The following is a 27,619-nucleotide window of genomic DNA, read 5'->3' on the forward strand; positions in this document are numbered from 1 at the left end:
GCAAAAGCTTCCTTAAGAAAATTGTTAATCAGTGCATAGTTCGAAACGGTTATATAAACAATGCGCTTGTAATCAAGAAGAGCGAGTCAAAGGACGAAGGCGCTAAGTCGCGCGGCCCCGCTCAATAATTAGATGTAATCAGATATTTTCAGTAAACGCCACCCCCTCCCTTCGCCCCGACTATGCACTCCCTGTTAATGAAATAGCCACCCCTACTTCCTGTTCGCAAACACGTAAGTAACTCACTTTATAACTCGAATGAACCTTACTTAACTTAAGCAGGGAAAAATTAAAAACATTTAACTTTATGATGTATTATAATTCTCCAGTTTTGGAATTTGTAGAATAATTTGTAAAAAAAAGTAGATTTGATTCTTTTTCTGTTGAATCCAAAATATAATAATATACCAGTTGTATAATCTATCATAACCTTTTGTTTTAACTATCTGGTCTTTATATCTCTTTTCCAAAAGTTGATCTTGCATGTCTAGTTCTAAAAAATAATTTTTCATCATCATTGAGACATTATTTCGAATAAGGTAGTTATTGACAATTAAGCAAAACTACTTTCTTTCCTAGGTTCTTTTGAACATTAACTAAATGAAAATTTTAATCATTACGTATAAGTCCGACAATGCTCTGTATCGAGAAAAGACTTCTCCATATCGAAAAAAGACTTAAATAATTGACATCCTATTAAATAAAAACTTACATTCGTAAAGAACTCGAACGTTTCCAATGGTAGCGTAGGTAAGTTGGGTAACCCGCTAACCAGACGTCGGACCCCAAACGGCGCCGCCCCGCCCGCCGAGATGTCGCCTCGACTTCGTCTTACAGCGTTTATCTTTTTAATTGTGCCCCCTACAGTGACGGCTGCTTGTTACGCGCTACTTAGATTTATTTTGTACTGATCAGCCTCACGTTCTTAATACTTAGTAAACACATAAAATGTAGCATACTAAGTTACTCTTTCGTATTTTATGGAATAACTAGCTTTCGCCCGCGACTCCGTCCGCGTGGTATAAATAAAAACAAAAGAAAGTAGCCTATGTGTTCTTCCAGACTATCCTCTGCATCTATGCCAAATTTCATCCAGATCCGTTCAGTCGTTTAGGCTACAAACTCTAACAAACATCCATCTATCCATCTATCCAAACTTATAATATTAGTATGAAGTATGATGATTGTTTTTTAATTCACAATCAAGTCTAGTACTTAAAGTTGAGAACCAACTTGGCAGATGCGTGTAAAAAATTCGCTTTTTGATTTTAACAAATCTTTAGACTATATAAAATGGATTACATTCTTTATCGATTTTTTGGTACAGTAACTCTAAGGGTTTTAGTAATTAGTCGCTAAATGCGTTTGGAGCGTGGGGCTGTTGGGCTCGGATACCCCAGCTTTGTTTTTCATTAGACAATGCCGGCGGCGCGCACCTAACTGTCGCCCCGACTTAGTAATGTGTAAAGTACTTAGACACGTCTCTAAAGTTTACGTACATTTATATTGTCTAAAAGCCAATCTATAAACATATTGTTACTTATAGAACGTTATGTAAGTGTGTAAGTGTAGTAGTTAGAAAAAGAAAAATAGCAATCATACATTTTTAAAAATTGTTCGTAACATCACTAGTTTTTTTTCTTCAATTATGAAAGTAATAGAAAAAATATCGATTATTAATTTTCTTTTAAATATTAACACAATTTTATAATCTGATATTTTTACATTTTAAACTGTCATTATCAATCTTCTATTTTGTCAAAACAATTCTGTCAAACCTACAAACAAAACTGGCGCCTTAAATTAAATAAAATCAACAAAATACATCTTGTAATCTTGAATTTTAGCCGTATCTTGACAACATTTTAAATTCACAAGACACAAAAATACTAATAAACTGTATACTACTTAGGATTATTTTTAGCAACAAGAAATGTACATAACCTATAACTTTTCGTTGTAATAATGTACGGTGAAGAAAAAGATTTGCAGGGAAAAAGTGTAATAATAGTTATATATGCCAACAGTAGATATTTCTTCAATAAAACAAAAAGGATAAAACAATGGTAGTTTACACTCAAGATGAGAATCATAAGGAAAAATGTAAAAACAATGTATTATTAGATATGTACAATGATTCAAGAGAAATATTGCGTATCATAGATTCAAATTTTATATATCAAAATCTCATAACGCGCAATGAACATTTGGACTTGTACAATGAGAAACCACTCATACAAGATGTTGAGTCGAAGAACAAAATTGATTCGATAAAAATTCCTACCACACGTAAGTATTAGTCTTTTGTTAATTTTATCATTTGAGAAATCCTACTAAGAATTAAAACAATATTTAAAGATTAGACTACACACTCTTATGCTATTAAAACATCTTCAAATTAAAATCATCCTGTAGATAAGATCAGTAAATCCACAGCATGACTTCTCAATACAACTCTAAAGACTAATTGGCATAACCGTAGTATTTTTTTTTATAAGATAAAGGGCAAACTAGCGAAAGGAACACTGAATTGATCAACGACGACTAACAACACTAGACGACACCTTTATTTTTATATTCTACCTACCATATATTCGAAAAATATTGTGCAACTATGTTATGCAATGTGTTTGTTCACGGCTTTATAAATAACCTCTTTTATTGATTACAGCTAAACAAAAACCAAACGATCAAGGAATGAATTGGAATGAATATCAAAACCTGGACGTTATCTACGCATGGATGGAGGGTTTGGAATATAATTATCCTTCGCTCTGCAGCGTTGTACCTATCGGAATAACAACAGAAGGTAGGACGATGAAAGTAAGTATTTTACTTATATACTCATTACATTGCTTTCGTTTAGTATTAATTAAAAAAAAAATCGACCGTTGATCATGTCTAATGATATACATTCTTTTTGTATAACCAACATATTCCTTGCCCCAATATTAACCAATATTACTCAATAGATATTGAAGATTTCCAACAGCGACGTTCAGAACGAACCAGTCTGGATAGACGCCGGTATCCACGGCAGGGAGTGGATAGCGCCCGCTGTCAACACTTTCATTGCTAATTACATTGTGCACAATTTTAAAAACCTTCCGTCATGTTTTACTAACAAGGACTGGCAAGTAATCTATTATTAATTGTACAAATTTTCTTATTTTAAATTCTATATCAGCATCCTTGTTTACGAACCCTAAGAGCGGACACACCTTTGACTAAACTATCCCACCACTGTTTGCGATCGTCGATTGTTTCGCAGACCATTCGACTGTTTGGTTGCACAACTAAAAATCGAGTAGGAAAAATCGAGAGCACATAGGAATTAAAGCGCGACTAATCAGTTGTGCGATAGTTTAGTCAAAGGTGTGCGTGCGCTCCAAAGTTGTCTGGAAGTTTGCTGATGCGGAGATTAATGATCGTTGGTCTTATAATAGAAGGATGAATATGTAATTTATATTAGTGGAAAGTTTTATTTTCTACTTCAACAGGTATTTTTTGCCGGTCGCAAATCCTGACGGATACGATTATTCGCACAAAGTAGATCGCATGTGGAGGAAAAATCGAGCGTCGTACGGCGGTGAAATATCCGGCGTTGATTTAAACAGAAATTTCAGGTAAATTTCTTAACATAAACACGATATAAAAACTAGCCCATTAACTAAAATAAATACTCTATTGTCAGTAGTTTACATTTTAAATTGTCAGTTAATTATACAAAGATCATCAATCATGTTTAATGTATCGGAATTAAATTGCATTTAAGTCTCGAAAAACGTAATAAACGGTCCATCACAATACTAGTTTTACCATTCATATATATCTCATTTAATTATAGATCGAATTAAAAAAAATACCTTTTATTAATGTCTATTTTTAAATGATAAATTAATATTTTTAGTTTCGGTTGGGGAGGTAGACACTCTTCAACTGATCCTTCGAGTGCGTTCTTTAGAGGTAAAGAACCTTTTTCGGAGCCGGAAAGCAGTGCTATGAAAGTAACGTATAAGTATTTTAATAACAGTCAAAATTCACAAATTACTAAAGAGGTTAAAGACTTTAAAACTTGGAAGAAAAAGTCACAACGGAATATATCAATCTATCACGTTGTGACAACCACTGTGTATGTCTTGGAACCTTAATACGACATACTAATATTATAAATGCGAAAGATGCGAATGGATGGATGGATGTTTGTTAGAGTTTGTAGTCTAAACGGCTAAACGAATTTTGATGAAATTTGATATGGATGTAGAGGATAGTCTGAAAGAGCACATAGGCTATTTGGTTTTTTTTCTAATTCCAAGCGAACGGAGTCACGGGCTAAAGCTAGTATTTTTATATATGTATGTATGTGTTGTAAAAACTTGTAAAATATCCGCCAATGAATATGTAAATCCGGTATTATTTAGATGTAATATACCGTTGATACCAAAATCGTGTCATCCGCGATGGACGGAGAGATTAAACTGCAAATAGGATTTAGTCGTAAATCAATTGCAATGCATCAGTTTTAAATCTATCCGCAGCGTTAAAATAATAGTTTAAATAGTTTAATGCTCGTACATAAATTAAGTTGTTACATTTTGAGTTTGAACGATGAATTACCGAGGTTTTAACAATCATGATTTTTTGGTAAAATGTTTTTATGATCATCAAATTTCATTACACTATTCTAATATTACCCCTTTTCAAATTTACATTATAAAAATAACTGCATCTTCAATATTCGTAGAAATCTAGACACCGTATTAACTTGGTAAAATAATTTTCTAGTCTTCTTTACCTATTTTTTTAGGACATTCTCATGAATTCCGGGATCAAGTTTAAAGTGTACGTTACATTACACAGCTTCGGCCAAGTGATCGTGTTCCCTTTCGGATACAGAGATGAACTTTGTCCGGATTATATGCGACTGCTTCTAGGTGCTACTGCTATGTCAAAGGTCTTTCATATTATTAGTATTATTGTATGAAATACGATATGAGAAATTTAATGGTTTTTGAGAGAGTTATGTCTTTTTTTTTTCTTAGGCTATATTCCGATCGACTGGCAACGTTTATAAAGTAGGCATATCTAAGGACGTGATGTACGGCGCTTCGGGTACCAGTACAGATTGGAGTTATGGTGCAGCGAAAATACCTTACTGCTATTTGATCGAACTTAGAAGCAAAGAACACAAATTCGAACTACCTGAAGAAGAAATTAAAGAGAATTGTAAAGAAGTTCTGCATTGTATTCATGCATTGATGGACTTTGTGGATAATAATCCTGTTAATAATGAAAATACGAATTTGACCCCAGTGCCAAGTTAGGCTAAAATCAAGAAGAAATAACAAAAAAAAATGTAAAAAGTAGATAAAACTTTTTACACGCTGTTTTAAATACGTTTTCAAAATTTATATAGTTAATTAGGTAAAAGGTTGTCTCAGAAATAAAAAATGCTAGCAAGGAAATTTTGATATGCAAAAATAATAAAGGCATTTGAGACCATCATTACTTATTGTTACGTAAAGTTTGAAAACATCTTTATAAGATACTCAAAGGGAAATATAAACTTGCATAAAAATTTCGATATGCAAAAAATCTTAAGAATTTCTGAGATCACTGATAACTATTAAACTTTATATAATATAGTAATTTACCTTTAAACACAGTTAATTCAAAACTAGTGGAAAAACACCAAGTAATATGAATTAAAAAATGTAATGAATTAGTTTTGAGATAGATTTCAAATGAGAATTGTTTTGATTTTAAATAAAAGAAGGTTTTACGCAAAGACAGCAAGTTGAAAAAAAAGAAAACAAATTGTCACGTAAACGTCAAAAAATATGAATTCGTTTTAAAATGTAACTCAAATGATACATAAATTTCAAGTGATATATTAATTCAAACATTCCGCTCATCACACAATAATATCTATGTTTTTAATCTGAGAGTTTTATAAATTCGCTCAAAGTGGCACCACCATGCGTAAAGTCGCTTGGGGGAAAAACACAAGTATGGGAAGTGAAACTTAACAGCGAGAAGCAAAGGTGTTTCATCAAGACGTTGGATACGGTCGGAGGTACGTTACCAGAGTACTACAATTCACACCTAATTTCAGAAATACACACTAATTTTGAAATAAATTATTATTCTATAAAATACTTTATGATGTCTGAAGTCTACATCTATACTTATGTTTTGAGGCCTCTTCAAATTATATCTTGTATTTAAATTTCCATTTATTTAGAACTAGCTTTCGCCCGCGACTCCGTCCGCGCGGAATTTAAAAAAACAAAATTAAGTAACCTATGTGTTCTTTCAGACTATCCTCTACATTTGTGCCAAATTTCATCAAGATCTCTTCAGCCGTTTAGGCTACAAACTTTAACAAACGTCCATCCATCCATCTTAACTTTCTCATTTATAATATTAGTAAGATAGTCTACTTATTGGATTTATCTTGACACTTCTTCTATGAAGAAAGAAATATATTGATGCTGTTTCATTTCTTTCAAATGAAACATTAGAAATAAGAATATCTCATACTTCTAAGAACATGATTTTGCCAATTTGCCTTTCCCAGCGGTTAACATCTGGAAGGAAGAACGTAGCTCAATGGATATAATGGTGGAGGGTCCAAAGTCAACTCAGGTAGCTGAGTTGCTGTACGAGCGGAGCATCCCCTTCGCCGTAGCTATCGGAGATGTGGGCCCCATGCTGGACAGGGAGGGCGTCAAGCCGAAGCATCGGAAATGTGCCACAGGATCAAGTATGTTCTTTGTTAGTTTAAGCTTCACAAAAGGAACTTAATACCATACCTTTTATGTTTACTTAACGTTATTACATCTCTCTTTCTTACTAAATGCAGTGTACATGTTATATTATATCGTTTTCTATAAAGATTTCAATCCTTTATGTAAAAACGACTCCTTGAAACAAGATAACAAAATGTTCATTTTCCCTAACAAAAAAATAATCACAGTGATAGTAGATGACTCAAGATTGAAGTGAAATATTTCTTTCGGAGTCACCGCTCTTCTTTTGTTAGACTACCAAAACAAATGACGTAATTATAATCCGCAATACAATAATTGTCTCTTAAATTCTGAAAGTCATTAGTAAATTATTATCTCTAATTGTTCTAAGGTATTTGTCTTTTATAACTAGCAATTACAAGTAAAGGTTAATTAACTTTAAAGGCAGATTAGTAAAAGGACTTCCTGTGTAATTTAGTAATATATTTAAATGTGAAGATTAAATAAAACTTTCGCATTTGATAGATAGATTTCATGCAGAAAGGTTCTTTACATGTTGCGTAGTTTTGTTTTTAATTCTTTTCTTGTTTAGAGGTACCAATGGATTGGAAGAGCTATCATCGTTTGGGTGTCATTTATGAGTTTATGGAAAGTCTGGCTGCTGAATGGCCGACATTATGCAGTGTGTGTACTATTGGTCGATCTGTTGAAGGCCGCGCGATAAAGGTAAGAATATTGTTGTATTATTATACACATTGTTACTAAATATTGGTTTTCTTAACTTAGCTATTAATCTAAAGAGGGTATTTGAAACTGTAACTTTAAAGATTAGTTCGTACGTTTGAACATCACGATTTGTAATAATCAGGGCTTCTCAACGTAAATCCTTGAAAAATCTTACCATTATTTTTAAAAGCCAAAGTTTACATGGATGGATAGATGTTTTTAGAGTTTGTAGCCTAAACTGCTTTACGGAACGGATGTAATTTTCCATAGATACACAAGTTCAATAAATAAGTTAGCAATTAAAATCAGTTTTCCATTTTTTAGTTCATTGTTTTTCCTATGTTTTTTAAAGATACATATGATATTGGTTTATGTCTGTTTTAGATGTTAAAGATATCTAACGGGCGGTGTAACAATGCGGGCGTATGGATGGACGCGGCGATACATCCTCGCGAGTGGATCAGCACGGCGGTGCTCACTTACGTCGCAGACCAACTCGTCAGGACATACGATCAGCAGCCGGATTACATTACAAATAAAGATTGGTACGATATTACATTGCAGCATATCAGTTTTATTAACACTTTGAAAGTCATTTATGTTTTTTATTATTCTTTTTCAGGTTTATAGTCCCTGTTGTGAACCCTGATGGATATGAGTATACTCATACACATGATCGTATGTGGAGGAAGAATAGGGCACGCTACGGCGAATGCTACGGCGTAGATCTTAACAGGAACTTTAGGTAAAACTTTTTAGGAAGGTATAAAGAGTAGTGATGGGTTTATGATCGTATAACTTCCACATTTTTATGGTAAATATAATGAAAGTTAATGTCTTTTTAGCTATGGCTGGGGAGAACGAGACGAAGAAGGGTCATCAGATGATCCTGCTAATATTTTCTACAGAGGTCCTGAACCTTTTTCTGAGCCAGAAACGTCAGCGATAAGGGTGAGTAACTATTTTGCCTTATATTGCTGTTTATTTATACATTAAATGAATGTCTACCAATTTTTAAACCTTTTTTTTCTTCTATGTAAAACTAAAAAGTGTAGATTATCGCAACGATAACTGAGCCTTATTTGTATTTTTCGAGAATAAGTTATAATTTATATATTACAATTACAATTTTAGTGTAAAAATTGTTTTGTTTGTTTTATATTATATTTTAATTTATGTTTATATTTTAATTTATGTTTGTGTGTAGCAAGCGATCTGCAGCGCAGGCACCAAGTTCAAGGTGTTCCTGTCGTTCCACAGCTACGGCGAGGTGATCATCTTCCCCTGGGGCTATACGGGAGATCCCTGCCCTCATTACGTCCAGATGTTGGAAGCAGGCACTGCTATGGCTAAGGTACAATTATCACGTAGTTAAACCATTGGCTTTACTGACTTTCAAACCCAACGGAACCCTTCCTTATTTGCACTTGACAAAAAATGCTTCTATTTTATTTTATTTTTATTATTTTCTAGTATTGTCATTGTGAATCGTACATCTTACTAATATTATAAATGTGAAAGTTTATATGGCTAAGTGTTTGTAAGAGTTAACAAGCCGAACGCCTGAATGAATCTCGGTGAACGTTACCATAGATGTCGACCTTAGTCTGAAAGAATAAATAGTTTACAAGTAACGTTTATTTTATAATTCCACGCGGAAATCTAGTTATTAATATATGTAAACCAAACATGGTTTTTTTTATGCATTTAAGTGAAAAATGGTTTGAATTATTTGCAGGCTATCCAGCAAGCGAGCGGTCACATTTACAAAGTGGGCAGTACAAAGGATCTCATGTATTACGCGTCAGGAACAAGCACCGACTGGAGTTACGCCGTCGCTAACATTCCATACTCGTACATGGTGGAACTGAGGGGCAAGAGACATCGATTCTTATTACCTAAAGAAGAAATAGTATGCACATCCATAGAGGTACTATGCGGCGTATCAAAGTTAATGGAATACATTGAAAAATTCAACAAAATAACTCCAGCGCTTAGTGTCGAGTCCTGCCAGTCGCCGTCATATACAATCAAAGTGCCCCGGACGCCATCATGGGTTAGTGCCCGATGCCATTCCTGTAGGAGTTCCAGGTCATGTTGTAAAAGCAGCCATTCACCCTCGTGCTCCCGATCTCACTCACGACAAAGTTGTAATGCTCAAAAATGTGACAGCACTCATTCTAAGTGTCGTGGATCACCGAACAAACCTTGCAATTTTACCGAATAATATAAAAATTAACTGACAGTTGATGACAATGGAAACTTTGAAATCATAGACTTGATTTTTTTATTGGTATACAAATGTTAAATAGATAATTATAATCAAAAAAACATTTTTCTGACTCAGTTTTAAATGTAACATACCTAATCAGATAGTCAACATTCAAACGACATTAGAGTTTAAAATTAGTTTTTGAACTACGTAATTTTTTTGTATGTCTAGATAGAAGAAATGTTTATTTTATGCTATAATCTAATTTAAACGACACGATCATTTAATATGTCCCTTGTGTGTAATGTAGATTTGGATTACTTTTAACTAGGATAAAAAGTATTTAAAACGATAACATGTTTTAAAATAAATTCTCTTTTAAACTATATTATGGAAGCAATCCAAAAATTTGCCTCACAACCTGCCTTTACATTATGTTCAACATTGGCTTATTGATTCGAGGCTATCGTTGCCAAGTTTTAAATTGTTTTATCATTTTGTACCACACCATAGATATGTTAAATAAAAGAACTGATTAAAAATTTCAGTAACTTTATTTACAGACTTTTGCATTATTTTATAATACAGTCAACAATTAATTACCGTAAGTAATTCACATTCATTTTTCTAACGTAAAAACATCTAGACACGTCACTATTGCACGAATCTCTTATTTTTAACAGTCCTACGCAATACAATAATTGTCCAATAGAACTCGGCAAACCGGACGGTACGACCGCACAGAACTCTGCAACTTTTAAAACATCTCGTTAATATGGACGCCAGACGTCTATAGGCCGTCTCTCCGGCGTCATCATTGCCTTGCTACGTGTTCTCACGCCCTGGTCGGGCCATTCCGGGGATGCGGGTCGTTTTTTTGCTACTCCCGAAATCGAGGAACTACCCTCATCTTCTCGGTCCGGGCTTGAACTTGAATCTTCTCGTGGAGGGGGTGGTCTTAGCCACCAGTCGTATCCACCGTAGAGCTGTGAGTAGAGCCATGCGGGTGGAGTTGGGAGAAGAGGTGAGTTTAGGAAGAGTTGCGCGGCAAGAGCGCTGTGGAAGAGGCTGGATGATGCGGGGAGGGGCTGCAGCGGTTTTCTCGTTCTCACTGACGTAAAGGCGCCGGGCCGTTCATCGGGCGGCGGGCTGTCGGAGGCGGTGACGGAGATGTCGTCGTCCTGCGGCGAACCGGGCCGCGACGTGGCAGGGCTCGTCGTGCTGTGCGCGTTCATAGTGGTCGGCGTCTCTGAAGCTACCTCTGTAGTGAAAGTGGAAATCAATAGGAGAATTTTGCAAGATTTATTAATATCTTAAAATTGAATCTATTGGAACATTACCGGTCTCGTGAGGCGGCGGAGGTATGTGGGGATGCTGCGCGTGAGCAGCCGGCAGTACATGGGGCGTGAAGTGCGCGTGTGAGGGCAGCATAGGGGGTGGGTAGTGACGTGCGAGCGCTCCCCACTCGCCCCCCGGTAGACCTGCAAGCTGGTGAGCTATGCCTGAAACAAGGATTAAGCCGACATTAACAATTTTTCTTAAATATCCTGTTTCGGGACAAGCGAATTTAATTACTAAAATCTCGTTAGTCCTAGGGTGTTAAGCTAGGTTAGTAGGTATATATTGTTTTAAACTTTTAGCAAATATTTTGATGAAACATTGATTGAGACGACAGGCAAGTGAATCAACAAAACAATGACGCTAAGAGTTATCGCGAGACGCTCCACTAACGCTAACGGCGCGCTTAACGCACTCATCAGAATATTTAAATAATGAGTGAGACGATTCCCGCCTCCCCCACAAAGCCGGTTACAATTCCCTTCTTATCGCATCACGAACAGTCTTCAACCTACAAACAGTCAACTTAATGCCAATATTAAATTAATTTATACCTTTTTCTTAATTTTTCTACCAATTGGACTGTTATTAGAATGCTTAAAAGTGTTCTCTCTGCCTTTCAATTCATACAAAAATAACAAATATACTTATGCTAATATTTAAAACATTCCTAATCACATTACAGGTGATTTACCATTGTCAACATTTGACAAAGAAGTAATACACGAAGTAGTTTATCAATTGAAATTAAAACAAAACAAAGCAAGACAATTAAAAAACATATTTGTAAAATAGGAAATGTGTTTTGGTGTCATAATTTCCAGTTGACATTTTTAAGCGCATAAATTAAGGAAGTTTGCCGGCGCCGCGACCCCGTATATTCGGCTTAACCCTTTAGCACCCACCTTGGGTAATTCCCACCCCGAGCCAACCCAACCCTTTCAGCAATAGAATAAATTACAGGCCGTTTTATGTCGCAGATAGCGTCGCTGCGAAAATGTAAAACACATTATTTTGAATCCGACCGCTTAGCATTTATAGGTGTAGTGCCGCTCTCCGCTGCAATTAGACAAAAGATGTTTTTGAGGATTACTCCGTTTATTTCAAATCAGCTTGATGCTTTACGATTCGAGATATTGGATCGGCTTTTGTAAAATCGTTTTATCGCTTCTCAAGCCCCACTCATATAGATTAAGACGTAGGCAATAAAATCATTAATTTAAATTTATAAAAGACCGCTTTCGCCCGCGACTCTATTCGCGTGGAATTTAAAAAACAAAAGTGAGTAGCATACGTGTTCTTCCTGACTATCCTCTACGTCTCTGCCAAATTTCATTGAGATCTGTTCAGCCGTTTAGGCTACAAACTGTAACAAACATCTATCCATCTAAACTTTCGCATTTACGAGTATATTAGCAAGAGTGAGAAGTACGAAGTTGGAGTGAAATGTCATATTAATTTTCAAATGTGTCTCTTTATTAAATTAATCTCATTAATATGTTTGAACAAAAGTTTTATCTTGGTGATGGATATTTTGAATTACTTAAATGAAAGTTACATGGAGGTCACAATTTAAATACTGTGTTTATTGATTTCGCATTACATTTGTGGACATTAATATCAATTATTAATAAGATCTCTATGTTTACAATATAAAGATAACAGACAGATATTTACTTATCTTTGACATGACAAATGAAAAGGCATTGTTTTATTGTGTATTCGTTGTTCAAAGTTCTAGAAGAAAGGGCCGAAGCGGACGATTTGCATTCGTTAAAATGTTGGAATTCTTTGTTGTTGTGTGCACAGTGTGTAATCGTCGAATAGTTAGACCACAGATTTAGATCCAATGTAAAAAAAAGAATTCGACATTATTTAAACTGACTTTTAAACAAAGATATCACAAATATAAACTTTTCTTCTAAGTCTTAACTTTGTAACTCGATTTATAATTTTTATATATGTTATATTTTGTCACTTTTTATATTAATAAACCACAATCATAGTACACTTATACAATATAAAAAGAAAATAGTATGCCTATCTCGAATGTCTAAGGTACATTCAATCAATTCTCATTGATACAATGTCACAATATTTAGCATATAAACAATGTAATTAAAAACTAATCTTTAAAAAAAAGTCTATAAGCAAGTATCAAGAAGTCGTATTCATGGTACAATACTAGAAATCGGCCGTCTCCGAAGACGTGCCTGTACGCTACATTGGCTCAAACGAATGGATTTTTTTCTTGGCGGACTTTGAGAAATCGCGCTCAGCCGCGAGAGGGTTGAACCCGAAACATTTTAATGCCATTTGCTAGATTGCGTTTTGCATTTTTCCCGCTTTAACTTTACCCAGCGCTACGGCGCTAATCCGCGAAGACGTCTGGGATTACCCGGATAAAAGTATTTGCGTTTTTAGTGTGATTCCGATGGCCAGGGATTAGGGAGGAATTTTTAAACGATTGTCTGAAGCCCTTCGTGGCGATTAACGAAAGGGTTGGTAAAAGCACTTTCGAGTCATTATTTTACATCCCTCCTAACATCTACTACAATTTTAAGATAGCTTTGTTCTATTTGTCTTTTATTTTAGCTTAGGTGCATTTCGATACGACTTATTTCAATTACCCAAATTGTTATAACACTTTGATATTATATGGGAATTATTTAATCTTTTTTGATAAAGCAATTCGTATTTTAGTACTACTTTGAAATATTTCTCCCGTATATGATGTCGTTAAATCGTTACTACGAAACCTACACAAAACGAAATTTAGTACGTCAATGTATTTCGTTAGTTTAATTTAATCTAGATCAAAGTACAAGAGGCGTGCTCACATGTTTGGCTCCAAGACGCGACTAGTGGAGCAACAGAGATTGATGTCCTCCGTACATCATAAGGTTAATAAGAGGGCTCGCGAACTAACGACTGCGCTTTGTCAACGCGCCTTAACCCGCCGGGCGCCATCTTGCGCGCCATGTTGGATTTCAATCTGCTTAGAGCTTAATGAATTTCCCTCTATTGATTTTGTTTAACCCCTTTTTGTTTTGCTTAATTAACCTTTCGATGTACAAAAGTGACGTTACGACAAGCAAAAGGTTACGCGATTTGACAGTTTTGTACGTAATTTAAATTAATAACTAGGTGAAAAGTTTTCGCATTACAAGAATATATTTATAATGTTGTTCCTCTTTACCTTAATAAAGTAAAGTTCCTTCATTAATAGTTCTGAATAGTAATAAATCGGATTGATTGGAAAAACTAGGCGATATCTTCCATATTCACGGCCTAGTTGCAAACATTAAGAATGACACAACGCCTGTTCACACAGCAATTTGCTCGTAGCATTTAGAGTTAATCGTAGGCGCGTCATCATCATATGAATTCATTTAAAAGCATTTAAAGGCTGTATAAAAGCGCGAATCACGCCGTACAAAAGACTATATGAGCCGGGCGGGACATTTAAAATTTACAAATGCGTAATTATGCACCCGCATTGTCGCGCCGCGGAAGGGTTACAGCCTCCCCCTACTCTTTCTTCACTCCCTCACAACCCCCCACAATACCGGGGCTTCCGGGCCTAATGCTATATTTAATTTTCTCTAAGGCTCCCTCATTAATAATACGAAGGCTGCGACTTTAAGTGGCGCTCACACGACGGCGCGCGCTACAAGGATATGTAAAATAAATGAAACGCTAATGCGAGCTTCACTTATGCGCTGAATAAATTTAAACTCGCCTATTTAGGCTAAACTTTACAAACATCACTCTTGTTAGTATACCTAATTAGTAGGAGAATATTTTAAATACGATAAAATGTAATTTTTATCGTTCATTTTAATATAATTTAATGCAATTTTGTAATGCCGATGCCATATCCAGTATCCGAAATTCTAAAACATTAGTCGTGCGTGTAATAGCGACGCGTGAACGTGAGTGAGGATAATTCATCATGATTTTAGAAAGGTTATTGCCTCTCGAACTTCTGAGAGCTTCCGCGACTTTTGCCTTTAAACAACAGACTTTTAAATACATATTTAAGTTTCTCACAATTGCAAATATTAAGCAAATGGTCTGGACATGTTTGTTTAAACATATTTAGAAATCTTATATTTCATAGTTTTCATTAAAATAAGGCAGTAAATTAATTTAAATATCTATAAATAGAATAATAATGCATTAACTTGAAGCTACGCATTGTCTACGATCGCCTACGTTCGCCTACGCCTCGTAGCTTCCTAGCGCGAGGTGTGTAATTGAGTTACGGGCCTTTGACACCCGCCTTAACGAGGTTTGCTCGACTTGCGTGTCCCCCACGCTTGGCTTCACACTATACGATACTGTAGCGTCTTGTGCGTTCGCCTCTAAGATGACGTAACGTGTATTGACCGTATATTGTCGGTTAACTGGACACGTTACGTCACCATACATACTCAATCACGAGTATATACTCGTAGTAACGATAACCTCTACGTTGCTCTACAAATATTTACGTAGTCAGAAATAAGTATGGGTTAAGAAGTCGATAAGTCAATAGACATTGACTCTGTAATGACTTGAATAAACATATCTTAGACAAACTATTTTTAAAGTTTGAAATTATTTTTTTATTTATCTTTAAAGTTTAGAAAACAATGACTATCCGAATTCATTAAGATTAGAGAGGTCTTAATAGCTTTTGTGTCAAATATTTCATAACATTCAATGTTTTTCGGAGGTCTTTGTTAGACTGCACAAGACAGTCGGGGTTGGCACTGCCTAGCGACGCGCTATTCCCGTCGGCCGTCGCGTTGGTGACGGGCTCTCGAATTAAAGGCGTTATTACCGTAATCTATAGACCGGAAATACCTAAAGGAGATGAAGCTTAATAATTATAATTGACATTATTTTCAACTAAGATGATAATCATTTTTGAAATTTTATTTGAACATTTTACTTTAAACCACATCAATATTTTAAAATTTACGTCTCAACCATAAATCTATTTTCAAATAAATTCCAGTAATAAAATGTTAGTATCAAATAATTATAAAAGGTTTTTGGAATGATTTTCTAGTAACGTCAATTATTTTGTTTCTTTTCTCCACCTTGATTGTTTTTATTTTATTGTTTAAAACCTATATTATTAAGAAATCTCTATTTCATATAAATATATAGACATTTTAGATATAAACCAATACAACAAATTCCTTCAATACAACTTACAAACGTCAAAAGAGTGCCGGGACTAATAATTAATTGTTACTCCGAAACTTTTCGGCCAAATTAAATCCCCTCGTAGCGTTGGACATAAATTTGACAACGGTCTATGCTGACAATTTAATATCCAATAGATAGAAATGTTCGACCCTTCTCCTGGCGTACACAACGAGAGTAAAACTCTCGTGTTTTCCTCTTATTTTTGTATTTAAAAACATAGTTTCTATTTCATGATAGAAATAAGTCGTCATAATTTTAAGATGTGAATTTTAGATGTAAAATGGAATTTCAAAATAAGATAGGCGTTTCTGAGATGTATCTAACGAACTCTAACAACAGCATAACCAAGTTTGTACGCCCTAGTTGGAAAATAGGGTTGCTAAAACTTTTTATTGAAAATATCATAAAGTAGATTAAAGGTTTATCAAGTGAATTATTTGATTTTTTTTATTCAATGAACATGTAACGAAACGATACACTAATTATATAATTTCCTTTGTTAATAATATCATGGCTGATTAAGAGTACTTAAAAAAATATAAATTCTTAATTAGTGAGCTTTACAAACATAAATTTATAAAGTTGGTCATGTTCATTAACAAAATATGTAATTTAATGTAGAATTTAAAGATAAAATTATTAAAATATCAACCCTAACGAGCGACGGTAAAGTAACATACTAGCGACTTGATAAAGCTCCTTTAATTTCGAAACAGCCGAAACGCAAGTGAGGTTAAATCACATTTAATTTGGAGAACCTTCAAAAGTTATAAGACTTCAACTAGACTATTACATAAAATAAATTTAATATACAATATGTAACGTAAAATGAAAAGTTCGGAACCGGCGTTAGAAATACAGGTAGGTATTAACAATAATATTAGTTATTTATATAAAAAAAATTACCTGACAGTTTGAATGGTAACGAGCCCATCAGTGGGTCTGGGGCGAACCTAGGTCCGAAGTGGAAGGGATGAAAGCCGTGATGTCTCGTCTTGGAGCGTGGTTCACGTGGCCCGTCCACTGTCACCTTGATCGCCTTCTGGTACGTCGCCACTTGAGGCGGCGATGTCGCCAGCATTATCGTCAGTGTAAATGATTTCCCTGTGCCAAAGGAAAGAAACAGTTAACATTTTATAAGGAGATCGTTACTTAAGGTACTTCCAATACTATCCCTTGGGTAGCAAGTGCTACGCGATAGGCGTTATCGTAGCATTATGCTACGCTCTTACAGAAGGTATTCTTTAAAATCTATATATCTGTGTTTACAATCTACCACAACCGAGTATCTAACAATCATAGCAAGTTGACGCGGCTTTAGGAATGCATTAAGAATTCGGTTCGGGATTGTCAACAATTATTCTGTGTCAACGTAACGCTGCCGTCGCCGAGGCTGATTTGTGGCGACGGAGCAAGACGTGCTGCGTGCCAACACGATGCGACAAATTCCTATCAACATTGTGTACAAAAAAGAAAATGAGACTTTCATTTCTAAAATAAACGTAGAAAAATCAAAGTCCCAACTTTATCGGATAAAATGGAAAAGAAAACTTCTTTTGATTTATCATGATTTTATCTCATAAGGAAGTAAATAAAATATAATATCAAACAGATCGGATTTAAAATTATCTTCAAACATTTAATTAAATCGTTCAAAATTAAAATAAACAACATTATCAAATAAATTATTTCGTATCTGTAACTTCTCATTTTTTTCAACAGTTTCGACAAAAGTACATCTAAAGCCATTAGTAGATGTTTATAAACTAAAAATAGACGTGAAACTCGGTCTAAAACTTATAGTACAAGGAGTGTTACAATGGAATTGGTTTCGTAACGCATCCGCCGCAAACCGACCACAAACAGGCGGCAAGCGCTCGGACAGTCGCCACCATATCGATACACAGAACATTCTGATACAGTTATCCTCTGCACTTAATATAACCAATCTCAACTGGAAAGGAATTTAACATTACGGTAAGTTTCCATTGCCGAAACATTATACCCAAGCACATTTTTAAAGAAGATGAATAGAATGATGTCTATTATCTTTTTGTACAAAACTTCAATATCTAGTGAATCAAATATTACGTTTCTCAAGAGCCTCTGCACACTACAGACTATCGGCGGATAGTTTAGACGGGCGCTTGATCATAAACATATATTTGCTGTAGAATATTACGCCGATTTTGGCTTGTCAGCACAACCCAAACTATAGTCATATTGAAGTCGTCAGTCTGCGGCGATACTGTATCCGAAATCACATTAAATGGTGTAATGTGTGCAATTCCATACATGTTCAAAATGATTGTGCTCCTTAACTTTCCGATGATAAAAAGTCTTTAGTCTGCGTTGGCTCTAAATGTACAAAATATCGTGCTGGTATGTCTTATGAATGCTACAAAATATCTACAAAGTAATACACTTAAAGAAACTGCATCCGATGCGGTTTGCAATACCACTATTGCACTCTCTTTCCAAATCATATTGCCTACCTTTTGAATTAAATGTATTAAAAAACGTTACTAAAATGTATTCAAATATTTGCATTACGTTTCTAAAATAAAGGAGAAACGTTCACAAACAAAGGAGAGGCGTTCAGAGTCTGGCTGGTGGCCAAAAGCCGCGGCGGTCCTTCGGCCATGAAAACGACATAAACAGAACCCACTCCTCCTCCCTTACCCTTCCTGATTACACCCCGCTAACCCGAAATGAGCGGCCACCCGCTTATATTCATAAGACACAAACTTAACGACATTCTTTAGTGTAACCAAAAACATGCTTACATCAAAATGAAAAACAAGTGCGAAAACATATTTCATCTAACTAATGTACTTCAAACCATCATTAAAAGAGTTAGGAACGTAAAACTTTTAAACACACCGAGCCTAGGCCAAACACTATCACAACACAATCTTCATGTGCATTCATTTGAGAAGAACAAAAGCGTAAAGAGAATCGCATACAATTGCTATGCGCCTACAGTTGCACACAAGGTAAACTTAAAATAACAAAAGTGGTGGCGTTGTATCAAAGGGCAAAAACATCTGGAGGAAAATAAAGGGACTCGACGCGTACACAGCATAAATCATTTATGCTATTCATAAAAGACTTGCGTCTACCCTCGCGTACCGACTTCGTGGCCTTACTCTACTTGCATAGGTTTAGAATTGTCGGTGAACTTTTGTTCTTTGCTTAATGGTTTTTAAATACATTTTTAAATCCACACTAGATGTCGTAAGAGTTTAGACAATATTTATTTTAAATGCTGATATTTGTAGAGTTGTATTAGCCCTTTTTGGTGTCGGAAAAACTCATGCTAGTTATTCTAGTACAATTAAGTCGAACATTAGTGTAAGTACATGTATTTTTTTTTTCGAGAATATCACGAACATTAAAAAACGTAAAGTATAGGAATGCGCAATAAAAGATATGCATTACAATATCCACCCCTGTTGAACATATTGCACCCAGCACGTGCGACACACTTCATAAACTGGGGATATTGATCCCGGCGCCCCCTAGCGGCGCGACTCTTCATAAAAATATGTTTGCATCAAATAACTCCGTTTACGCCTAAACGCTATCGCGAGGATAAAGATTTCCGCAAAGACTATTTGTATAATAAGACGATTTTCATATCTAGAGAAGCATAAATCTAAATAATATTATATCCTAAGAATACACTAATTTATCCACTTTTTAATAATTAATATATTTCCATTCTTTAATATTTCAGCTGGCTTTCATATTACTATTAAATTTTTAAAAATGCTGATTTGAATAGAAAAAAAAATAACCGATATCAAACCCCCGTCTTAATGGAACTGTAGCCGGCAATTCCGTGAGCATGTCGGATTAAAAATCAGCTTTATAACGTCATAAAGTAGGCGAGGGCCGCGTTAAGATAAGAGTTCTTCGTTTCGGAAGCTAAATAAAAAATGAGCCACAAACGTAATGGTAGCGAGCGCCTTTGATCTCGGTTTCCTGGCTTACTGGGGATTTTGTAGCTCGGAGAGCGGCAATTCGGATATAAAATAGCTAATGTGCTCCGATACGCATTAAGGACATTAGCAAATTGACTATGCGGTGCTCGGTAAGCCTAACCTACACAAACGATACATGTTTATAATGTACTTGATTTTTGTCGACCTTCTGTGTTGAGACATCTTTTATTGTGTATAGGGAGTAGGGATGGGATTTGAAGGGTAGGAAGTTTTTTCTTTTTTGTTACAGTTTTACTAGTTACATCAAATAGCGAAAGTTTTAAAATTATCAATTGTAAAATTATTAATCGAATAGTTTTGTGGCAAGCGATGAAAAAATTTAAAGTAGTTTAAAATGTTTAATGAAAGTTGATCTTTTTTCCAATAACTAAATAACAGTATGTAACACAAACCTCGCTCTTTAAAGAGTATTTAATTTTTTTTTATAACATAAGGTGGCAAACGAGCAAGCGGCCACCAGAATCCGCTAAAATGGCGAAGCGACCGCTGCCCATAGACATCCGCAATTGCAGATGCGTTGCCTACCCTTATCCAACGGAGGAGGAGACGCACATAAAGAGGATATTTCCCATTCCTATGCATCTCCTCCACCATCAAATCCACTTCTAGTTGCCATCCTCTCCTTTAAAAAAGGGTGACAAAAAGAAAGGGACTTAAACTAGGCCTCCGGCACCACACTCATCAGTCGAAACACGGAATTGTTTCCATTTCACGCCTGTCTTCTGTGTGGTCGTGGTATTACACCGGGCGTGCCGGCCTATTCGTGCTAAGATGTTAAAGCGGGCACTACCACTGTTAAAATAATAGTAAAGATAGTAGATAAAATAATAATTAAAAACCATTCCGGTACATGACATTCAAGTCCTAAGTAATATCAATTCTAAACAGCCAGACAAATAAAACAGCATAAACACGAGAGCTCACTAAAGCGAGCGAGACGCCGTAAAATACAAGTTTATTGAACCGTCTTGAAAGAACGCGAGCAAAGTCAAAAGGCGGTACAATTAAAAATCTCCCCCGAGACTCACCTCGGCCGAGCGGTCAATATTACTCGTCGAGACCCTCAATTTTCACCACTCACCCTAACGCTAATAACAATAATTAGGAATGAGTGGTTCAATAATTAAAAACGGAAAGAACAACTTGAAAAAGACGGGAAGGAAAAGAGGTCCGCGAATCTCCCTTTTGGCAGGTTTTGTCTCGCTTGCACATCTTAATTTCTCTTATTATTTTTCACCGGGGTTAACATCGCCTTGTAAATTAATGAATATTAAAATTGTCCCCCAAAGGTGACGCGGAGGACGCTAGTCGACTTTGTTTTAATTATCACCGTTCTCAAATATCTGAAATAGTTCGATTTTATCAGGAGACAGGTGAAGTAACTGACTCTTACACCATTTCATTTACATAACTTTCTTCTCCTTAAGGACCTCGTACACATGAAATTCTAAAATCAAGGAAGAAGAAACACATTGGTGCAAGGCCAGGGATCGAAACTGGACGTATAATGGTCCGGTCCGGACAAGCGCTTAACAACTGCACCGGCGCTCTTAATGGAACGATTTTAACGAAATACAAATTTCAACAAAAAATAACAAGCGAATAACAAAAAAAAACTTTCCGTATTAACCTTAAGTGTGTGCTTCAAATTTATAAAGTATAAAAGCTTTGTAAGGGCTTTAAAATAACTGCAAATTTAAAAACATTATTTAGTACGAGGGCCACCGGTGCTGTGTATCAAAGGGAATCTCTCCAGTTAATAACGAAAGGTGAGGCCGAGATCTTTTTCGCCGCCACTCTTATAAAAAAATAATTTCGTACGTCGTAGGGCGAGGGACGGAGAGTACCGAAGGGCCGAACACGTTGAGTCTTATTACCAGTATTTTCCTGTTAATTATAAGCATAAGTATTTATAGTGTGTACGTATTATTTATATATACTTTTTAATATCACGTAAAATAATAAATCAATGGGAACAGTAATGATACATGGGCTGTATTAATTAAGGTAAGGATACTCTACGTGTTACTCGTAGTAGATTTGAAAATAAATTTAAAAGATGTTGATATAAGTTGGTAGAGGACAATTTGAACGAACTTATATCTTGAGATTAACCCGAAAAAGATACCGTGTAGGTAGACTTTTTAAAGCGGTATCTAATGTTTTTTTTTTTCCTATTTGTGCGCTTACTTAATTTTTTTTCAAAGATTTTGCGACAAAGTTAAAAATAAGTAAGAATGAAAGGACGACCCCAGTCGTATTTTTTATCGACGCGATCGTTCTAAAGTAGGGTCAATCAATCGATTAGCAGATGTCGCGTCTTGCCTACTGGTGCGCTAAATTGGCTCCTTACCCGCGCCGGCGGTATAATAAGCCTCACCTAATCACGTGTTCCAAGAGGGTAACAAATTTATTATATCAATATAAAATCAATTTAATTTTTCATCATCGGCTTTCTTTATATTACGGCAGACAGTATAGTCGAACAAGGATGTCTTGCCCGGAGAGAGACGCTATTGTCAGGGTAATCATTTTAGAAAATACATAAATTTAGAAAGCACAAAACAATTGATAACGTTAATAACTCATTTGCCACAATGTATAAAACTTAGCACTCAAATCAACCAATCTTCTAAGGTCGAAGCGTTAAATTATAAATTCCTTTTCGAAATTCGAAAAGACGAATGTCCATTTCCCGCGTAACGCTGACACGGCCGACCGAAGCAAAAAGGTCCGAGCCCTCATTAAATTTTTCGCTTATTAAAAATTCCCCACGCCCGCCCGTCAACATTAGATAGGCCATTTTTTTTTATTCCGAGAAGAAACAAAAGTTATGTTCCGCGGGGCACCGATCTCCCCTTCGTCCTTTAGCTCGATAATTTGAGTGAGATTTTCTCGCAATTTAAGATAAACAAAGAGAGCGCTTACCCTTAATTGGAAAGCAGAACGTTCAGGAAGGAACGTGACAAATAGACACCTCTTAACTTCTTTTCCATTTTACCGCCGCCGCGCCACCGTCCACGACTATATTGGTTTTGCTGGCACGTTGTTTGTTTGAACGAATTAATGAGATTACTAATGATCGAATTATAAATAAACAGGCTATAGCTGATTTGTTTACTTTTTCATTGCACATTCTTGTTATTGCACAGTATTTCTAAGTTTAATGAAGTTTCTAAGTTATGTTGCCTTATAAGTTTAAAAAGTTTTTAAAAGATTATCTATGTCGGGTTTATTTTAACGGGATATTGTTAAAAAACACTATTCCAAAACGTACCGAGTAAAAGTGCACAGTGTAACAAAGAAATCAGAAGCAATGTATCCTATCAAAAATTCAACAAACTCGTTGATTTAATTAAATTACTAAACCCTTTGTTAAATACAAGACTTGTGGAATATAAATAGTTCAACACTTAACTCATCTAGACCTAAAAAAAACATAAAAACCCTAAACTAAAAATATAGTTCGAAATTATATATCTACACTGACATTTAGCATGTTATTCTAAATTTCATAAAAATCTGTTCTTACAACAATAAAAGTCAATCAATAAAATATATACTTTAACATTCGTTGCGTACTCTGTGTCCTGACACAGTAATCGCGCCCTCATCACAACGAGAGCGGGAGTCTGTTGATGTTTCATACAAGTAGCAACCCCCCGCCCCCTGCCCGACCCCCCGAGCACTCCCCGCACCCCCCATTCGCCCGCTTCGTTAGCTCCCCTGCACTATTTGAATATGAGAAGCGAGGCAAGTTTACAGTTGAGCGATACTCGCGACCCTCAAACTTTAAGTTTGCTTCTCGCTACGCTATTCAATATAAAATCGAAATAGTTTAAGAATATACAACCCTTGCTTAAGTACAACTATTTTGTACGCCTCACGTCACTCGGTCAAATTGGATTTAGCGTGTTAAAGTCAAACTTTTGTTAATAAGACAAAATGACGGTAACAAAACATACCGGTACCTACATAATAATTGTTATTATATATCTAACGTCTGAATACTGAAACTAATGTTAAATACATTATTTCATATATGCCTCTTACAATCTAACATACGTCACAATAAGGGAATCATGAGGTTAGTGTGGCTTTATCATTTAAGACGCTGTTACATAAATTTCGTTTCAATATACAGCCGTAGCAGTCGTAGTCTATTATTTATCGTAAAAGGTTGCTGTAATAAATATTTAGTAAGTAATTTAACTAATAGTTGGGCTTTTATTCTCAAGTGAAGGGGTTAAAAACTGAGTATCGCTTACAAGACTTTACTCGGTAAGTGGAGACGTAATTGCGAAGAGCTACAAGTGCCGTCGGTAAGTGAATAAATTGCGCCAGCTATGTACGCCACTTCAATTTTATTTAAAATTCTGATCATTGCTCTAGTTACATCCTGAATAGGGCGCATATAATAGTCAACACAATTAATAATCTAAAAGCCTGAGTATTACGTAAGGCTTTCCTTTCGGCCAGTCATCTGCTCCTTGTACTTTAGTTAACTATTTTAGAAATAAAGGTATATATCTTATTGCACTATTATTATTTGATAGACGACAAAGAGCAATATTATGACAAATTATCACAGCTAAAGTTAGGATAGGACGCAGTTGTGCGCCCGCCTTTGGCGCTGGAAAAAAAGAGCGGCGCCGTAGAAATTTTACCCAGGGCGCTCGTAGGATTAAAGCCGGTTTAGAAATAGTCGTCAAGAGTTTTAACGATTGACCACTTAACAAGAGGTAAGCCGATTGCTCAAGGGTCGTGCAATAAACATATCGCTCGTGTGCAATCGACTGATACATCGTTCAGCTCAGAATCACTAAAAGTGCAGACGTCGCGACGCCAACGCATAATCGAGGCAATTGACCGCCTCTACTTTTACTCGATCGTGTAGCTAGACATATCATATTAAATTTCATTGACCTATTTTTGTGACCGATTAATTTGCGAAAATTAAGTATTTAAGATCTGAACCTACTAAGTTAACAAGGTCTTAGTTCATTCTTTGATTATTTAATCTGTAAATCACTTAAGTTATACAGACTAAGTACTTAGATACTAAAATAATACTTAATTCACACATCCTTATGTGTAACTATGTGAAATAAGTGAAACTAAGCAGTAAACACTGCACCACTGTTTCTTAAGTTAGAGGATTCTGTTACACATTTTCATATTACATTACAGTCGAACTGTACAGTTAAAACTGAAGTATTTGAACTTAACACACAATACCATAGGCAATACTTTCAATACTCCCTATTTCTGTTTTCAGTAACATATCTAAAATAAAATTCAAATATAGACATCCTCTCATAAAAAATCCCCCTCTCCCAAGGGTAAGCACTCAAAAAACAATGCTCCGGGCGCCTTTGCTTCTGAATATTTCAACAGATCTTCTCTTTGTTGGAATATTAAGTCAATGGGGGTAATTGATCTGTTAAAAACCTCACAACTTCTCCTAAACAAACTCATCATTTATATTTGCGAAAACGTACTTATGATATACAAAACATTCTTAGGAAACATCTTATTCCAACATATAATATTCAAATGTTATAATGACTTTATTCTGAGACCAAAACTAGCTTAGATTTCGCAAGAGTCCACAATAAAGAATAACTCAAATGGTGTATATTAATATTTAGAGCGCGTACATCTCTGACTAAACTATCGCACAACTGTTTTGTCTCGCTTTGATTCTTATGAGCTTGTGTGCGCACGTTACTCGATTTTTAGTTGTGCAACTAAACAGTTGAATTGGCTGCGAAACAATCGCATAACATTTGTGCGATAGTTTTGTCAAAGGTGTGCGCACGCTCTGAAAGTTAGTAGTAAATTAAATTGAAACATTCGTGGTATCGAGAACATGTCAAAACTCACCTCTGCCACTCCTGCCTACAAATCTGAGGTCATTGAATTTGGCGACTTGGTTCTTCATAACGGCGGTGCAGTTCCTAAGTTCAGCGGAGCAGTTTTCGTCGTTGCCGGCGCGGACGGTGACCAGAGTGCCGTCACCCACGTCGCCCAGCGCCACCACTTTGAATGCGACTGGTAGCGTTTTATTAGACCGCCAGTGCGGTGGTAGAACTGTACAAACCTAAATAAACGTTTGTATTAAAACTTCTGTCATGTCATCTTTGAACATATCACAACATAACAATCTTTTAATTTTTTATTTCAAAACGTATTTTAATTAATTAAGTTTTCTCGAAATTCTTGTATAAAACGGCATTTTAAGCGTGAAATATCGTCGTCGCTAAACATGAATACCCAGCATTAACTCTAAAGTATTTGGTGTCAAAATTCATATAGAAAAAGAAAAAAATTACAAGGATTATAAAGACAGAAATATCAATAAAAGCTATAAACTTACAACATGTGGACTGCCAGTCTTAACAAGTTCGCCAGGATGGTCTGCAAGAAGTCCTTCCAGCGTTCTCTCAGCCAGTATTTCAGCTGTAAGCGGCTGACTTGGTAGACCACTACCACCGTAACTCGAAGACGGCGCTTCATGTCCGAGTCCATTAGTAGTAGAACTCACTTCACTCGACAGATGCATCGTCCAATGTTACTCAAGTCACTTGAAAATTTTCACTAATACATCACTCGAAGAAAATAATAGTTTATAAATAAATACAGCGTCCGTCACATAATTTCAATCAATCGTTTCGTATTAAATCCATAATAATATTTGTAATTATCTAAATGAAATGCGGTTTTTGTGTTTAGTGATGCCATATCGAGGATTTGTATCTGAAAAAAAAAAGTTTAATTAGTGAATGATTCAGTGGTTAAGATAAAAAAAAAAAACTTTATCTTTATATTATTTTAGTGCCAACTCATATTTCAAGGAAATCGGTACTAAACTAAACACAATTTTAACAATGAAATTCATTTTACATCGATACAAAGGTTTTCTGTCGGTTACTTTGATTTAGTGATAACCAAAAGGCAGCATCAAAGTGACTTCCGCGCGAAAAGAGCACGCACAATCAGTTGCTAGGGCGGAAGGAGTCGGGGTGCCAGATCAAGCGAATACAATATAAAATATTCGTGTATTTTGTAACGAGCCTCTGTAACGACTAATATTGACTCTGCACAACGATATGATGTACATGTAAATTTTAAAATCTACATTTTAAAGGTAAAAAAATAGACTCAAAACATCAGACAAAGATATATTAATATATGCACTGCTACTTTACAGACTACACTAAAAAATATTCAAGAATAGACTTGATTAAGGAAGACAGGAGTTTAATTATTAACATATCAATAGTCACTCAAGTATATGAGAGATAGTATTAGACGTTGTAATAAATTACACATCTATATCATTAGGTATTCCGTATCAGATTGTCAGAGATCAAAGGAGA

The 27,619-nt window shown here is 35.5% G+C and overlaps 3 protein-coding genes across 3 annotated transcripts; 2 read left to right on the forward strand and 1 right to left on the reverse strand.

Moving 5' to 3' along the window:
- Positions 1–1,759: 1,759 nt before the first annotated feature.
- LOC106110793 (carboxypeptidase B-like) lies at positions 1,760–5,409 on the forward strand. Its single transcript, XM_013292700.1, has 7 exons — positions 1,760–2,289; positions 2,672–2,823; positions 2,973–3,133; positions 3,501–3,626; positions 3,911–4,007; positions 4,808–4,954; positions 5,043–5,409. The coding sequence occupies exons 1-7, from the start codon at positions 2,064–2,066 to the stop codon at positions 5,322–5,324; spliced, it is 1,191 nt and encodes a 396-aa protein (XP_013148154.1). The 5' UTR covers positions 1,760–2,063; the 3' UTR covers positions 5,325–5,409.
- A 390-nt stretch (positions 5,410–5,799) lies between these two features.
- Positions 5,800–10,234, forward strand: LOC106110781 (carboxypeptidase B-like). The gene is made up of 8 exons (XM_013292684.1): positions 5,800–6,076; positions 6,581–6,766; positions 7,345–7,478; positions 7,863–8,023; positions 8,101–8,223; positions 8,324–8,429; positions 8,686–8,832; positions 9,217–10,234. The coding sequence occupies exons 2-8, from the start codon at positions 6,613–6,615 to the stop codon at positions 9,703–9,705; spliced, it is 1,314 nt and encodes a 437-aa protein (XP_013148138.1). The 5' UTR covers positions 5,800–6,076; positions 6,581–6,612; the 3' UTR covers positions 9,706–10,234.
- A 226-nt stretch (positions 10,235–10,460) lies between these two features.
- On the reverse strand, positions 10,461–26,802 carry LOC106110724 (runt-related transcription factor 1-like). Its single transcript, XM_013292621.1, has 5 exons — positions 26,617–26,802; positions 26,124–26,340; positions 17,137–17,334; positions 11,031–11,192; positions 10,461–10,951 (listed from the first exon to the last, which is right to left on the reverse strand). The coding sequence occupies exons 1-5, from the start codon at positions 26,800–26,802 to the stop codon at positions 10,461–10,463; spliced, it is 1,254 nt and encodes a 417-aa protein (XP_013148075.1).
- Between the last annotated feature and the right edge of the window lie 817 nt (positions 26,803–27,619).

This window comes from Papilio polytes, unplaced genomic scaffold, assembly GCF_000836215.1.
Source record: "Papilio polytes unplaced genomic scaffold, Ppol_1.0 DF824191.1, whole genome shotgun sequence".
Classification (NCBI taxonomy): Eukaryota; Metazoa; Arthropoda; class Insecta; order Lepidoptera; family Papilionidae; genus Papilio; species Papilio polytes.